The sequence below is a fragment of the Neodiprion fabricii genome, chromosome 3, assembly GCF_021155785.1.
Source record: "Neodiprion fabricii isolate iyNeoFabr1 chromosome 3, iyNeoFabr1.1, whole genome shotgun sequence".
NCBI classification, from domain to species: Eukaryota; Metazoa; Arthropoda; class Insecta; order Hymenoptera; family Diprionidae; genus Neodiprion; species Neodiprion fabricii.
The window spans coordinates 33,473,360-33,491,226 of NC_060241.1; the positions used below are offsets into that span (position 1 = coordinate 33,473,360).

General features: G+C 37.5%; 1 protein-coding gene across 1 annotated transcript in view; it reads left to right on the forward strand.

The window, feature by feature from the left end:
• The first annotated feature begins 1,226 nt into the window (after window positions 1-1,226).
• Window positions 1,227-17,867, forward strand: part of LOC124178318 — a 29,270-nt gene continuing 12,629 nt past the window's right edge. The window contains exons 1-16 of the mRNA XM_046561555.1: window positions 1,227-1,349; window positions 2,465-2,790; window positions 3,199-3,391; window positions 3,577-4,017; window positions 4,290-4,602; window positions 4,711-5,288; window positions 5,632-5,758; window positions 6,895-7,106; window positions 7,505-7,909; window positions 8,019-8,520; window positions 8,765-8,965; window positions 9,089-9,315; window positions 9,464-9,715; window positions 9,798-10,074; window positions 13,112-13,389; window positions 14,741-15,322. Of these exons, the coding sequence (XP_046417511.1) occupies window positions 1,227-1,349; window positions 2,465-2,790; window positions 3,199-3,391; window positions 3,577-4,017; window positions 4,290-4,602; window positions 4,711-5,288; window positions 5,632-5,758; window positions 6,895-7,106; window positions 7,505-7,909; window positions 8,019-8,520; window positions 8,765-8,965; window positions 9,089-9,315; window positions 9,464-9,715; window positions 9,798-10,074; window positions 13,112-13,389; window positions 14,741-15,322 (5,037 nt within the window). The remainder of the gene's footprint in view (window positions 1,350-2,464; window positions 2,791-3,198; window positions 3,392-3,576; window positions 4,018-4,289; window positions 4,603-4,710; window positions 5,289-5,631; window positions 5,759-6,894; window positions 7,107-7,504; window positions 7,910-8,018; window positions 8,521-8,764; window positions 8,966-9,088; window positions 9,316-9,463; window positions 9,716-9,797; window positions 10,075-13,111; window positions 13,390-14,740; window positions 15,323-17,867) is intronic.

A 17,867-nucleotide genomic window follows, 5' to 3' on the forward strand; every position in this document is an offset into this window, starting at 1 on the left:
CAGTGGTTTGTGCGCGCCCGGTACGCGGTTGGTGATCAATAAGCAGTGTCGTATCAATTCTGGGTGCTGTTCGGCGTTATCTGATGATATCTGAACGGTTGTTGCCTTCAGCCATCTTCACCCGACACCCTGGTCCAAAGTGTATATCTTGTTACAATTTCTCTCTCGAAAGTTCAACTTGTCCGAATTTCTGTCCCACTTGATTGCGATATCTGCAGTTACGGAATTATCGGTCTCGCTTCTTCCGCGTAAAACGCGTTATTTTACCAGTATATCGAGGTGATTTCATAATAAATACGGAAATATTTCAAGTTTTACGAGAGAAGCTTGATAAGTCCCGTGAACGTTAAGCGTTCCAAAGTATGAAGACTCGTTATTGTCAGTTTCAACTTACGCTCAGTGATCAGGTACAAAGTGTAGTTCATCACGGTATTTCGTAAATTTGTAAGACATGCATCCGTGTGCATGAATGTGGCTCTGTATATTATTAACGGTAACAATATATAGTGCTGTTATTGCGAAATTGTTGCAAAAGATTGAAATAAAAAACAACAGTAGCAGGTAAAGGTTCAATAATCATGATGCAATGCTACAGCTGGTAGACAATTATAAGAATCATCGATCGTTGTGCCGATTTCGTCTCATTTCCATTATCGTTCCATAGTAAATTTTCATTGCGACCCCCGTTCCGGAATTCGGTAGTCATCTAGGCGCGGAGACGACGATAAAGGTGGTGCCGCTCGCTCGAGTTACGCCACTGTAGACGAGTGGGGGGTGGTTTTCTCCGTCGGTTTTCGTCGTCCTCCGACGCCCGCCGTCGCGGCGTTCCGTCAGTGACGGTGGCGGGTTCCAGCAAACGGTGGGCAGACCCTTGGTCACTCGAACTGTACGTTACACGTCCGAAAGATAGTCGGGATTTGGGTTGAACCCGATTTTTTTGTTCCTCGCTTTTCCTGCATACTTTTTATCGCCTGTACCTTCATCTTCCGTCAAACCCGTGGCTGAAGAATGATGACGAATAATACGAGACGACCTCAGAACGAAGGGTCACTTTTTTCTTGATAAACACCTCGACCCCTTTTTCTCTCTACCCTTTCATCAGAGTAGCCACTGTCTTGACCGCAATGTACAGTATACTATTTCTCCAACGAGATAGAGATTCTAGTGTCGAAAATTACATCCTCTGAATTGATTGTCGGGTTTAAGCAGTGATCAGATAACTGGATATGTTACAGTGCTGCGGCGTTGGAGGTGGAGGGGCATCGACGGGGCCCCAGCCGCCACAACTGCAGGGGACCAACACAAGAACCACCATCATGCAAGACCCCGTCCTTGAAACTATTCTCGAGGTGAGTAACTCAGGATGAACTGATTCGACTCGACGGGTGGTCCCGAGGGCTTATATTGTATCTTTCAATTTTCGAATTTTTAATCCGAGTTCACTGATTGGTCAAGCAATAATTCCGATTGGCTGAAAGACCGGTCAAATTTGAAAGTACGCAACAGAATAGACCTCTTATGGAATGTTACCCTTATACTTTAGTGTGTATCGAATTGCATGATAGCGAAACAAAAGTACGCCGCACCTTTAATTAATGCAATAAATTCAAGTAACTAATTTATCTGACTATGCAGAATTATTATTCATATGCTGGGTATAACGAACGGAATTTAAAAAAGTTTAAATCTACCGTACTTGCCCGGTATCAGCTTCTAATAACTTTACGTAAATATTATGCAAGAGTTGATAGTATAATATGTTATAATGCACTTTCACGACACTCCCGTAGGGTCGCGTTTCAAACCCGCTCACACCGCACACGGTATGTGTACCAATGTGTACGTATTGCCGGCCTGTTGAGCTGAGCGAAAAATACCGAGGAATGTTTGATATACGTTCAGTTGCCTAACGTAATTTTAATAACCTTTATGAGGCTACACGCTACCGTATTGGATTTTCAACACAACTTGATCCCATGTAGCTCCGCAGGCTCAAAGGGCCTTTTCTGGGCTGATTCCTTTCCAATTTCATGATGGCGTTGCGCGTTCTTACGGTGGCGGCGATTTTCTAGCGCATGTCTTACTTCACTGCTAAACCGTCGTTTCCGAATGTTGAGCTTTAGACAGCGTTGACGCTTCAATAATACGCAAATCTCCTTAATTCGATTTTCGCTTATCGTACATATACTCCTCCAGCTTTAGTTAGATATTCAGCTATCCTACTCGACATCGAATTTGACAGCTTAGCACAGCCGGCCACAGCAATGAAATCCACAGGCATGTCTATGCAACTATTTTTTGAACTACAATACAAGAGCCTCAAATAACTCTGCGAATAACCGTAATTCTACCATGAAGTTCGGATGAATATCCGAAATATAACCCAACACTCTCAGCAATTATATATATCTCTATCTTAAAATGAAATAATCTAACGTAGCAATTCGTTCGTTTCATTCTGTAGCAAATGCGAGAGGCCGAGGCCCGCAGAGCAGAATTGGAGAGGCAACATGCGGAGACGCAGGCGCAGTTACGTGACAAGTTAGCTGGCCGGTATCCAGGACCAGAGTCTGTTGAAGCACTGCAATCGAAGATTAGGGAACTCGAAAAGAAAACAGAACTCCAGATGGTTAGACACGAAGAACTGTCCCTAGAGCTGACCAGCTTGAGACGGGCACGTAGCAGAGGACCGGCTGCTAGCAACGTGACTTCAACAGTCCCTATGTCCACGTGGCCCCCTGCTGGTTCTGAAATTGATCGAATTATTGCCAAAATTGAACAGGACAACAGGTGATAGTCATGGTGTAATACAAATCTATGTGCTTCATTAAGCATTTCATTCAGCTTCATAACGCTACATACTTACCAGATTTCGCTAATAGAATCACCCACATAAACCAGGGAAATATATTGTATCATGTAAAATTAGATATGACACCTTATTACTAAAAGTAATCAATGTGTCCAGTGGTTCTTGTAATGTAAATATAAACTGATGTGGCTTAAACGACGCATCGAAAATTCAATTGCAATACACTGGTCGACCAAAAATATCCACTTTGTGTGATATAAATAGTCAGAATCCTAGTAACGTAATAAGTAGAGGGTGTTATTTGAAAATGCCTTAGAAACCTTGTACCACCTACATTCATTCCATCTAATTCTTTCTGTCTTTTAATTTCGATTACACACACTCAGCTTAAGTAAAACCAGTGCCAGTAGGATTCTGCACGAGTTGGATCATTCGAGGAGCAACGTGACAACTCAACAGCCTTCTGGTTCCCAAAGTATATTACGTTCAAGTTCAGAAAATCTTCCCAACTTGGGGCAACATCAGCACCCTCCACATCCGCATGCATTAAACCTTGGTCTACCGTCACAAACATCACACGTGAGTTGTCATTGATAAATAAGCTACGATTTTATTGCTCTATAGAATATATAGAATGACTCTTTCAACACTAGTTTCTAATACCTGCAGAGCTTTCTTTGTACGGTAACATTATTGTACTAACTTATCTGAAAAAATATTTGACAATATAGTAAGTTACTCATGCTGATATCTGTAATCAATAGTACGCTGGCTCTCCGATGCCATTAACGCCAATGATGCCTGGCTGTCCACCGTTAACACCAAATGGTCCACCGTACCACTACAGCGAGCCGATTCCACCTGCACCATCTCTTTCAACTAGCCAATCACAGCCTGCGTTTCAGCAGAAGCTACAACAATATCAGCAACAACAACAGCAACAGCAGCACGAACTATCAAGCTCGCACTCACAAGGCACCCTACCGTCTCAACAAAAACAACTACAAACACACACGCAGTTTTCCGGCAGTCAATATCAAGAAAGTTATCCACATACACAAACGTACCAACAACCAATACAGCAACAACAACATCCTGTTTCAACTTCGTACTTAACTTCTGCTACCGGAGGTCAGAATGTCATGCCTCATTATACGCAACCGAGTCAGACAAATCAAGGCTATCAACTCAACGGTAGTCAACAGGTAGGTTTTTCCAGCAACAATAATACGAACATTGGTCAAGAATTTTTCCAAGCATGTTTCTTTGCTTTTTATTACACGCGAATACCTGGCAAATAAAAAATTGAAAAACATAGTCATTATAAAATATTGTAATATACTAGCAAGTTAAGATTCATGGTAAAGAAGACCCAGGCAAAATGTACATGATGAACAGTGAAAATATGTAGATTTCATAAAAATGACTTACATCCTCTAATTTTATCATGTCAATGGATTATTTTTTATCTCATTAGCAGACAACATACCCAACGCTGTCCATGACTTCTCATCCCAATGGAACTTACAACTCTGTAACAACCAGTTATGCATCGCAACTGACTCATCACAACTATTCTGGTCCACATACAAGTATCCCCCAGACAACACTTTCTTCTCTTCCACCATATTCGACAACAACACCTGCCTATCACTCAACATTGGGTACCTTGACTAGCTCCTCACAAAATATGCTTCCTTTTTCAACTGGGCAGAGCACGTTTTCGACTGCTGGTTCTAACTACTCTACAGTTGGAACAAATGCATACGGCACGTCAGGAGTGAACACAGGTATAAATGATGTACCACTGATTAAAAAAATTCTCCTACCAATTTTTCACACAGCATACAACTTATTTGTATCATACAAGTTCATAACTTGTTTTTATTACAAATTAGGTCCTACTTCAAGTGGCTTGTTACAAGCTATAGGAGATCCCCTCCAAGCTATGCAACAGTTGTCAGCGCAGTCACAAGCTAGCCAACTCCAACAACAAGCTATTATACATCAAATTCAACAGAGCTTGCGAGCCAGCTCGCCAACCGCCACTGGATCAACTGGTCACCACTTTTTGGGACCGAGACAAATGCCAAAAATCCCAACAGGCATTTTATCCAATCCAATGGATCGTCTGACTAATGACAATATGGTGTCTGAAGGACAAGTGGACATGTTAGATATTCCTGGAAAAGGCAGGTGTTATGTTTACATCGCACGGTTCAGCTACGAACCTTTCCAGCATTCGCCTAATGAAAACCCTGAAGCTGAGTTGCCTGTACAAGGCGGAGATTATCTTTTGGTATGGGGACAGCCTGACGACGATGGTTTTCTTGATGCAGAGACGCTAGATGGTCGACGAGGCCTCGTACCAGCAAATTTCGTTCAAAAATTGGTAGGAGATGATCTCTTAGAATTTCATCAAGCTGTTCTGGGACTCAGAGATGTTGATGATGCCGCTTCCACTAATATACCGCAAGTCAGTATAACATTAATGATATACGTTTTCTTGACTTACAACTAGTTCTCCGCTGTGATTATACTGACTGCACCTTAATTTTTAGTTCGAATCTATACCTGGTAACGTTAATGACTTTTACTCCAGTTATGAAACAAAAAAATCAGTAAGCAGTTGCATCATTAGTCGTATATTTCCATGTCGTAGAGAATATGTTTTTACCGACACTTATATGCCACTTTTTCATTAATAACAGTGGTGAAAAACAAAGTTACAGTTTCAGTCAGCTCGTGTTCACAGTTCGTATTATTATACAAAGTCCGATTGCTCTGATACTTCATTTTAATCATGAATGGGATCACAGTGTTACCTGCAGGACATTGACTTGGAGTTAGCAGCACTAGAAGAGGGCAACCGTAACCGTCAAGCAGAATTATCTGCCTATGCAGAGCTGGACAATATTGCTGATGAAGATGAACAAGAGCCACCAGGTTAATATCTTGATATTGCATGTTTTTTTCAAACGGTATTAGTTAAGTGTTTACTTGCTATATGGTTTTATAATAATGAAACGTAGATTGGAACTTCGAATGTGAGATCTTTTCCAGTGTTTTATATTTTCTGTATAGTTATGAGCTGATAATTTCTCTATCATTTATATCGATGCGAATGTGATATATATCGTTGTATATTATTTGTTTCTTGTGCGAATCGATGATCGTGATGTCCAACTATTTTGAAGAATATGAAATCTAGTAATCAATCTGCTTCGAATGTAATACGCTATTGAATTTTACTCAGTCGTAGATTACTCTGATCAGTTTGGGTAGCTTTAGGTATATCACGGGAGTGAGAATTTTGAAATTATTTTTGGGATTGTATCGATAATATTTTTATACTAACCAAGTGATCTAGTCTACTGCGGTAAAAGCGAAGTAAAAGTGAAGACTTGATTTACTCTTAGTTGCCATTTTTTCTTTCTTTTTTTTTCTTTCTTTCTTTCTTCCTTTTTTTGTATTTATTTATTTTTTTTTCCTTCTACTTTTCCAAGAAATATGGCAGTATCAAAACTGAAGTAAAATAGAGTGTGCATGTTGCACGCTGTATAGATTGCTTTTATTTCTTTTACAATATTTATTTGTCTGATCATTCAATTCAGATAAGTATAACAGTACATAGGTATAGTATATACATACATGTACGATGAAGTTGTTATGTATCATTTTAAATGAACAGACAATATAAATATTCATAGGGTATTTTATTATTCAGAATGGTGTTCACTTTTATTTTGTCTACAATCTTTGCTGTAACTCCGAGCCATAGGCCAAGTAAAAAATTTATTTTATTAGCTGCTTGCGGTGAAGCAACACAATGAACAGTGCTGGTATTGTAGCATAGACATAAATAAGGACTGTGGGAAATATTTATTCAACAGTTATTATGACAAGTTATTTGATGACACTCTCTGTTGAGCAGCATCGCAAAAATAGCTACTTTTGATTATCTGAATGGAACGAACAGTGTTTGGCTGTTGATTGTATAAAATACAATATTGAATGGGGTTAGGCTCGCCGAGAGAGAGAGTACCTACAGCTAGGGTTGTCTTGTGTTTTTCCTCCTGAAGAAGTCTACCTGTTTTCGGACCTAGTACCGGCGCCACAACACCTCACCCTTGAACGTCAGCTGAACAAGAGTGTGCTGATTGGTTGGACTGCGCCGCAAGAGAATTCTCATCACCTCGAGTCATACCATGTCTACGTAGATGGAGTCCTTAAGGTCACTGTCAAAGCTACTGAGAGAACTAGAGCATTGGTCGAAGGAGTTGATTCCACAAGGGTCAGTTTTTTCTTTGTTTTCACATTGTAAAAAGTAGTCATAAATGTGACAAATTATCCTGTTGGGCAGTTTTTTTTTAGAAATTTGATATCCTTTCTATCCTTGTTATCCCTAATATTTGTTAGTAGTTTGAAATATCGAAGGTTAAAAATATTTGTTGAACCTGAGAGTTGACAGTATTTTTTATAGAATTCTTACGTCTAGCGCTCATCAATGTACATTCCTTTAATAATTTTTTTTTTAATTCACAAATTTTGCTGGATAAGAACAGAAGCGACATTTTCATCAACATAAACGGTTTCATAGTGTAAATATCCATTCTCAAAGAATTTTTAAATATGAATTTTGGATTTGTAGTACCTTCGAATTAATAATAAAATCATATTCTAATCATACAGCCACACAGGATAAGTGTTCGATCTGTAACACACTCTCGGCGGACGTCGCGGGATGCTGCATGTACTATGGTGATTGGTAAAGACGTTGCTATGGGACCGACTGCAGTTAAGGCGTCAAACGTTACTGCAACTAGTGCCGTCATTTCATGGTTACCAAGCAACAGTAATCATCAGCATGTCGTTTGCGTCAATAATGTTGAAGTTAGAACTGTGAAACCTGGAGTCTACCGTCACACAATAACTGGCCTAGCTCCATCCACAATATACAGAGTAACTGTTAAGGCAAAGAACTTGAGGGCTACACACTTTGAAGACCAGAATACACAGTCAGCTAATGCATTGGCCTGTCACGTCCACTTCAAGACTCTGCCTAAGGGACTGCCTGATCCTCCGGTCGATATACAGGTGATAATTGTGAACTACAATATACAATTTCCGTAACTGACTCAAGAAAAACGTTAATTGATGGAAAACTGTTCTTGCGCTATTAGTTTTTTATTGTGTTTTTTTAAAGGTGGAGGCAGGACCGCAGGACGGCACTTTGCTAGTGACCTGGCAGCCTGTTGCCCTAAACGGTTCGGCCGTCACCGGTTATGCGGTTTACGCGGATGGTAAAAAAGTTACAGACGTTGACAGTCCAACTGGAGATCACGCTTTGATTGACATACACAAATTGATGGGTCTCAACCCTAAACATGTAACAGTGAGAACAAAAAGTAGAGAAAGTCAGTCTGGAGACAGTTGTGCAACTGCGATTCCGTGTAGCGTTCTCAGAGGAGGCCCCCATTTGCATGGCCCTCACGGGCCTGACCTCAACCAGCAACAAATAGCCAACCAAGAAGACCCTAACCGTAGAGTTACAAATATGAATCAACGTTATCCGAGTGCACCTGTACCTCCACATATGAGGAGGCACGGCACAACCAGGGTGGATTCACATGGTCAAGTAGTTATCGAGACTGACGAAAATCTCTCGGATAAAGAAATATATCCTGGGCAGAGTATACCGCAGATAGGTAAGATTTCCTAATTCATTTCAAGATTTCAAAGCATCAAATTATTTTCAACTACTTCATGCATATTGAAAGTTATAACTTAATTTTCTCATATGAATGTGAGCAATTATCATTAAAAGAAATCGATGTACAAAAACCCCATCTATCTTATCGTATCTATTCCTATTCTCATAAATTTTCTACATATAATCTTTACTGACCAATAGAGACTTATAAACGTTTTTCAACTATCATTGATTATCAGGTGTTCCAGAAATCACAAAAGATTCAGCTAGTGAAGCAAATTATAGCGAGGAAGAAGATCCGTCTCGAAGAGGAAGAAATATGCCTCCACATCACGGCCATCACAGATACAATAATCCAGGGATTCCTGCTGGACCAACTCACAGAGGGGGTAGACCTACCGGAGGCCCTAGACCTCAGGATCCATACTACGATCAATCAGGTACATTTTTATTCAGAATCTCTGCTTCGATTCAGAACCTTTCTTACCACTTCATTTGTTTATGCAAACTGTAACACAGTTTTCATATACCATTCGATTCTAACTACAGACTTTCACGGTTAGCAGGTAACCAAAGGGGAAGGGGTCCAGTGTATCGAAGTGGACGAGGAGCAAGTCAGGCTCAAGGTGGAGGTGCTGGTGGACCACATCACGCGCCTACTGGGGCTCAGCAAATTAACAAACGGACCAGGTGGTTTGTAGCTCTATTTGACTATGATCCTACTACAATGTCGCCAAACCCTGATGCCTGCGAAGAAGAGTTACCTTTCAGCGAGGGTGAAACAATCAAGGTTTTTGCAAATTAAATATTTAAGTATCGTCAGTGTTCACTTTTTAAATGACATTTGTAACATGGAACGAGAATCATTTACACACATTGTCCGAGCGCAAAGAACTTAGGTCATGTTCAAACTGAATCAATTTACCTTTTTTTTGAAGGTTTATGGGGAAAAAGATGGTGATGGATTTTATTGGGGTGAGTGTAGAGGCCGAAGAGGTTATGTACCCCACAATATGGTCGAAGAATTGAAGGATCAAGGTCCAAATTCAGGCGTTGCTGTTCGGCGAACTGGCCAAGGTTGTGGTCAGGGAGACAGGTGGGGTGATATATACGCCAATATGCCTGTAAAGAAGATGATCGCCCTTTATGACTATGACCCTCAAGAACTTTCGCCAAATGTTGACGCTGAGGTAAATTTTTGTCCGCAATCAATATCTATAGTTTGAGTTTGTTAATGAAACAAAATGTTTATAATCATTTTTTAAACATTAGCAAGTGGAACTGAGCTTTCAAACTGGCAATGAGATCTATGTCTATGGGGAAATGGATGATGATGGATTCTATATGGGCGAACTGGATGGAGTACGTGGACTAGTTCCCAGTAACTTCCTCACAGAAGCACCTGGTCAAGCACAAACCCAAGGCCAAGGCCAGGGTCAACAGCCTCCTGGCAGTAGAAGAGCTCCCGGGCAAGGTCAAGGTCCAGGTGCACGAGGTCCGCCACCTCCTCCTAGGGAACCTCCTCCACCTGGCCATCGTCGCCCAAAAGGTAAGATTGACAGTCACTTTCCTTCATTTCTATTTTCAACAATTATGGACACTATTGTGTATAACTATCTCCGTTTAGGCCAACTGTATATCCTTATGTCCCATTCATTTCTAAATATTGAAGGGGTTTCGGGTTACAATCATACTCACAGAATAATTACTAAATCATTGTTTTCAACCGACAATGCTACTTGCACTTTGCATATTACTGTGCATAGTAATAGTTTATTTTAATTCTATTGGGTAACCTGAATTAACAGTATCGTTTCTTAATAACATCACAATTTCCTGCTAATATGGATATTTTGATGAACAAGAAAAAAACGTTCAACAAAACATCATTTAACTCGTAGTATGGAAAGTATAAGTGATGATGATTTTCTTGCTATTAACAATGCATCAATACAAAGCTTACAAAAAAGCGTAAACGGAGTATAGGAACAGCAAGCAACACAAGACACGAGACTTGATGTGCCAGACGACAGGCAGGAGGGTTACGAGAAAACATACGGTCAGCGTGTACCAATATATTAATTATTGTCCAATTGATATTAAACTATACTATTAAAATATGGCCAAATAACACAACCATAAATTCTTTGCTAAGAATATTTGTAACTGGTTAAGCCAAATAAGAAATCAAAGTGTTGAGATCATCATAGATAGTTAATTATAATGGCATTTGGATATTTTATTCCTCTAGAGAGCCAATTATGAATATTTCAAATACATACACCTTAGACTAATTAACTAACTGCTAATTGATGTTGGGTGATGTACCGATGTCGTAGAAATCTATACTATTGCTTGCCCTACAATCTACGTGCTCAGTATGTGTCGAAGGTACATACTTGTTATACACGTGTACACAGAAATTGCAGTGTCTAATTTGCACACGACTATAAATACACTGTAAATGAACTGATGAGACTTCATTTGAGACATATTAAAAAGCTGGGGGTACCCAAAGTTGAAGAATAATTGGATACAAGTTATTTGATATTAGATTTCATTCTTGCTAAAGATTGAGTATTCACATCAAGTAGTTATTGCATAAGATTATCTTTATTTTATGCAGAATATAACCGGAACGTAATAAAATTCAATCACGAGAGAAAATAACGTTTAAAAATAAGTAGAATTTTTAAAAAAGAAGATCAAGGCGCAGTTCACAAAAATATGTGGTATTTTAGTGATACAAGGATTGTATCCCAATATCAAGAATACAATCACATGATGGCAGGTTATATTTTGATCACAAAGGCTTTAAAATGAATAATAAAATAATTACAAAAGATGCCATAGTATTTCAAAATCGTTTAAATTAAGAAGAGATGTATTAATTAAATGTGTTATATTCGAATGTAAACGAATAATACCCCATCTATCCATAATCCAGTCAGTATAATACATACTTGATGAAATACCTCGAGTACTGCTAGACACGTACTGATATACAAACACATGACAAATGCAAAAACACCATGCTGCTTTCAATGTGTTCTCTTATATACTATGTATTTTCTCTCCGGGCTCTATTCAGCTCTATCACTTCTCTATATCTGTCCTACTATCTTTGTCTATACATACACGTATATATTTATATATTAACTGACACAGATATATACATATATATATATATATATATATATATATATATATATATATATATTAATATATTATATATGTGATATACATGTATGTATGTATATTAATATAGATAAATTATATTTATTTATTGACTGATTATTACGATCATGTCGTATTAACATGATCTGTCTGTGTGCCTGGACTGGTCAGTGGTCGTCGTGTCACATGATTGTCGTTCGTGTCGTGTTGTCATGCTGGTGCCTTATCATATCATTTAGTTATTAGCATTACTCTCTTCTGACTTTGACACTTGATTTTTTTTATCCAAATTCATGATAAATATCACATTTTTATTCAACTACTAGCAAAGCGTTGGTCAACATTCTCCTATATATTCATCTACTAATTACCTAGGGGACATCATCCTAATTCAATTAGTTCTGTAACATATTCATAATAGCTCGGAAGTTTTTGATAAACTACCATTATTTGAATTTTATCACACGTTGTATATAAATTTTCGAAGGCATTTCTTTAGCTGTCAAAATTAACAAATCAAATGTATACGTAAATTTCTTGCAGTTGTCAAATTATGTATTAGAGTACTCAAATTTTATGTACTGCAGAGTATGAATGCTCAAGGCATAGATATTCCTTACAAAGCTTGCTTTCAATGAAATGTGCAATATAATTATATTATTCAAGTTATCCAATATTAGCAACAGTGCATTGTTTTTTAAATACCATAATGTAATATTTATCATCAATGATGCCTTCTCACTTGTGATGAATTGATGATTTTTCCAAGTTGCAATTATTTCCTTAAGAAATGATATATTGAAATATTGGATCGAGATATAATGTTTTCTAAGTATCTCCAAGATTGGAAGCGATCTGTTGTAACACCTTATTCTTGGGAATAGTTTTGTTTTAGATTATTCTTTTTACTTCTGTTGAAGTATCTTTGGTCATAATCCTATACAAAAATATCACAAATTAAATTCACTTTATAACTCACTCAAATCCATATACATGTATGTATGAGCTCTTCAATGACTGCTTTTTGCAAACGTTCTCATAGACTTCATAAATAGTTTAATAACACAGTCCAATTCGCATTGCATTCATAAATAGTTTTTTAATTGAGTCTAACCTGCAACTTTTCTCGAAACTTTTACAATTTACAAAAAGTTGTCATAGGGTACTTTTGATAATCCCAGATTTTTAATCATTCATAAGACTTTCATGGCGTTCATGTTGTGACTGATGGTTGAAACAATATCTCTGAAAGTTCATGTTAATAAGACATTTCATATAATCAATTAGTAAAATATATAAATAACTTTCATAGTTGTGAATTCTATGAAAATCGTGAATGGTATGGTATAGTCACTTTGAAATTTGCGCCACAAATGACAACACGACTCTGTTCTCTTCTCTGTTGCTAGATGCGTCTGCCTGCATTGTGCCTGTGTCTGTCCCTGTCTGTCACTTAGACTCTAGACAACAACAACAACAACAACTACCACCACTAATGAACAACCAACACCAACAAAACAATCCACCACCGCATCTAGCCTATCAACAAGCGAACAACCACAGCTACACGACTGTAACCACGTCTAATCAGCACGGACCTAATCACCCACCCCCTGGGGGTGTCATGGGCTCCCATAACCCCCATCAGGTGGGCCAAGGGTCTGTCCCACCCCACCTTCAGCAGCAGGTGAGTGCACGCTATCCTAAACAAAAGACAAAATCCAAGTATTGTTAGAAGGGGACCAAATCATAGGAATAACATGAGACTGTAATTGCTTTATAATGGCGGCACATCAGTCTTATTATGGTTACTTTTCTCAAAGGAAATCTGTTTTGTTTCAAAGTAATTATTGTGACAATTTTACAAGTAATTAAAATCCTGATGTGTTTGGTTGGGCGACAGAAAAATATGTATGTGAATCTGGTCAGCATTTAAATTTTTGATAATGTTGACCGATGTCATTGAATATCAATTTCAAAACCTTCAGCGTTGTAATGCTTGCACCAATATCTATCAAGCTTTGGACTTTGTCACGTTGAATTTTCAATCTTTTGCAATGGTCTTATAGAAATCCTCCGATCGCATGTTAATTCTGAATATCCCTTGCACAGGTTAGTTAAAACGGTGACGAAGAGTCAATTGTGATTCATTGTGAATGTTTTTCTTATATAAAATAAGAAGTTCCAATGGGGTGCACAAGTGATGACAGAATATACAATTTTCTAGTCAAGCATGTATAAATCAAGAATGAGAGAAATAAAAGGATATTCAATTATGTACAAAGCTGAAAACCATAAATTGATGATGTGTATGAACTGGTTTTGTCACACTAGACAGCATAGCATGTTGCATCCAATGTTTTTCACACAGCTCTACAGCCTTGTAAGATTTGGTTTCAAGTACTTCCCAATATAATACTTTAGATTAACCTTATTTGAAGAATTAGTTAGTTTTGATAAAATTTTCCATACAATCCAATGGCCACAGCTTTAATATATTTAGAAAAATCCATTGAACAAAGTATTGTACAACTTCTGAAATGTATTACTGTAATATATTGCAATACCTTTGTTCTGTATCAGGCCTTGCATTTTTACCTGTGTTGTAGTTATGGAATATCTAGTAATTAATTTAAATGTTTCTGCAACCCTGCTATTGGCTTGTTTCTCAGTCTCTGTATGCACACTACTGATATTTCTGAAAATACAAATACTTTTTACCTAGCAGCTATTTGAATGTCTTTCAAGGACATGGTGCTAAATGATGTACGTGAAAGAATGAACTACTTCGATTATTTCATGTACCTGCCAGAGTTTGTTCGTATTTTAGAATGCAAAAATTGGCCATTTTACCAGTGAAGGACAGTAGAGAAATATTCTTTGCATAAAATTTTTGGACACACAAATTGTGACGTTGAAGTTGTTATTTTAGATGCAAGTAGCGTATTCAAATTGTGAAGTATGAAAAAAGAAATGTTGTGTATATAAATTGTGCGTATTTGAGCGATGTTGAAAAACAATACTCGGTTTATTTTCAGGGGAGGGGGAGAGGCGTGGGCAATCGAGTCGTTGGTAGTAATGCAGCGGGGGTTCTTCAAGGTCCACCACCGCACTTGCAGCAAAATGAATATCCGACACAGCAGCAACAGCAGCAGCAACACCAACAACAGCAACAGCAACAACAAGGACCTAGTCAACAGTATTCCCAACAAAATCCTCAAAACCAAAACTACAGTCAACCAAATCAAGGCTATCAACAAAACCAAGGCTACAGCCAACAGAACCAAAACTTCAATCCACAGAATCAACAATTTCCACAGCCAAACCAAGGATACCAACAAAATCAGGGATACGGGCAAATGAACCAACAGTATTCGCAACAAAACCAGAGCTCGTCCATCTCAGGACCTCAAGGCACTAGTAAACCTATGCGAGGTATACCAACCGTTATACCTACTGCCCAAAGTAAGACTCAGGCTGATGGTCAAGCTCAACAACCAGCCCCAGCTGCTGGACCAAATCTAATGCAAAAATTCACAGAAATGGCAGGGGCTAGTGCAGGTGGAGATATATTGTCGAAAGGCAAGGAACTTATCTTCATGAAGTTCGGGTTGGGGAAGTGAAGTCTATCAGTTTTTATTAGATTTATTTATTCCAATTTCTACATTATGCTGACTGTGTCATTTGGCTCAGACCGCTATGTATTCTGAACTCTCACTTGAAGAAATTGTAAAATAGGGTTCTTTGATGAAATTGATAGATTTGTCCTTAAAAGCTAGTTATTGAATAAACACTGTACCACCATTAGCAACTACAAATCTGTAAATTATATCAATTGTCTGAGTGATTAGACAATTGTATTTTCAATGTCACGTCGTGTTATAAAAAACCCTTCGTAGCTGGAAAAAACTGTTAGGAACTTGAAACTTAAGAGTTTCTTGCCGGTATTTTTCTACTACCGGTATTTTGGTTATTTTTTTTTTTTTAATTCCAAAGGGAATAGTGTAGTAATAATTTTCGCACATTGAAGTCAAATCAATCCCTTGCCTCGTAAACTAATGTTTTTGAACAGTACCAGTTGGCATCGCAGTAACGGGTAGTAGGTTTTGTGGCAGGTGTATGTTACGTATATTTAATCAGCACTTGCATTTCCTGGTTGATGAGAGGAAATAAGGGTCCATAAGTTTTAGTACAAGCATATTTTTTTTTGGTCAATGTCTAGTGTTCCAGGTACCATAGCATACGAAGATGCAGTTTACATTACACAAACACATACACGCGCGCACGCACGCGCCCACACACACACACACACACACACCACATTGTCCTAGTATATTATTGTGTGGTACTTTTTCTTAACTGCCAGATGCTTGTCACAAAATACCTTTTGATTTTGAAAGTTTCATAATAATTTTATTTTACTAAAAGCAATACAACTTTATAGTATTTTGATATGAGTACTCAGGTAAATGTAATTCGTGATTTGACTCAACAAAATCAATAACTCGTGTTACGCAACTCCTAGTTATCACTGATACCTAACTAATTAAATTTTTGTGACACGTGTATGCCAGTACTCATCTTCAACTGCTGTGATTCTCTGATAAATACCTCAGTTTCAATCAAATGAACCAATTAAGCAGACACGAGAGCAAAGTCATTTAACATACGTTATAGAAGAGTGCATTAATTCGGTTTAGTTATATATATATGATATATGAATTCAATTGAAACAACATATGGTAATGGGAAGTAGCCTCGTGTTACCTTTTTCATGATGGACTAGGAGTGAGCGTAGGGATTTATTTAGCATTGTTCGCAGAGCGATAAATTGAAGTGATAAAAACGAAATTGATTGAAATTAGCAAATGGCCGGCGCTTACGTAGTTCGGGGTAGGGTAGATATAGACGATTGGACGAACGCATTGTCCAAAGTCGCGCGTGGGTGGGCGTGCCTTGAGATGCCTCACTCTGACACAAACAATAATCATATCTATAAATAATAAAATTAATAATTAATTTATTAAGTAATTATAAATAAAAACAGTGCGACTGCAGAAAAATGGTCCTAGCTCTTTGAAAATCTTGAATCTTGTTAAATAAATTCTAAAGATTCTAAATACCATTTCAAAGACATAAAAATCTTGTCGGTATGCAATTTGTATACAAATTTATAGATTGTGCTCCAAACGTGACATTTCATTGTCGGGCATTACGAGTATTCATTTATTATTCTAACTAAGTCACATTAGCTAAAAAATATCTTGGCATGAGATCCTCGAGTGTATGCCGATCTATGCTTTGATGTTTTATAGCTATTGTGATGCAATTTATTTATAAAGATGCTAAATTTTCTGACTAGAAACCTTTTCATGTCCCACTGATAACAGAATTAGCTTGCTGTGGCATTCAGCTGTTCTGTGGATAGGAGACATTTTTCCATCCACAATTTGCCAGCTATTAATTAAATCAATTAATGATCAATACCAAAAAAAATGCATACCAATTATATTATAATTGTAATGAATTAAATAATATTATTATTACTGATTAATGAATAATAATATTAATAAAATAATGGAAACGATTACACGTGCATATACATAATAATATATTATATTTAACTATCGCAAATTGTTGTTACATCGCTACTTGAGTGTATTTTGTACAAAGTATCCGATTTTTATTTTATTTTTTTGCCAAAAAAAAAGTAAATGAATCATAAGATGACGAGAATGAAGTTAACTTGTAATGTAATATGATAATGTTATTAATTATATCTAAAAACGATCATTGTATTACCAAATATTGACGGTTTTAGATCCGTGGATTGATCTGTATGCACGTGACACTATGCTCGAAAGAATTCATCTTGTCAAATTGGAGTAGTGACATAATGTGAGCATATATCTGCGTCGTTCTAAATTTTAAAATCTATCTTCGCCCTTTATTATTATGAGATCGTTTAGACTTCGTGATGAATGTTCATCCTGGAAAACATCATATACTTTCTCCAACTAAATCCTACACAGTTGGTCAAGGTAGTGTTAATTGACGGCAAAAAAATCATTTTGCCACTACTCTAAGAAAAGATTAAGCCAATGACTTCTCCAGTGGTCTGGTCTTGACGTTGACATAAAAAATGTGTTTTTAGTGTGAATACAT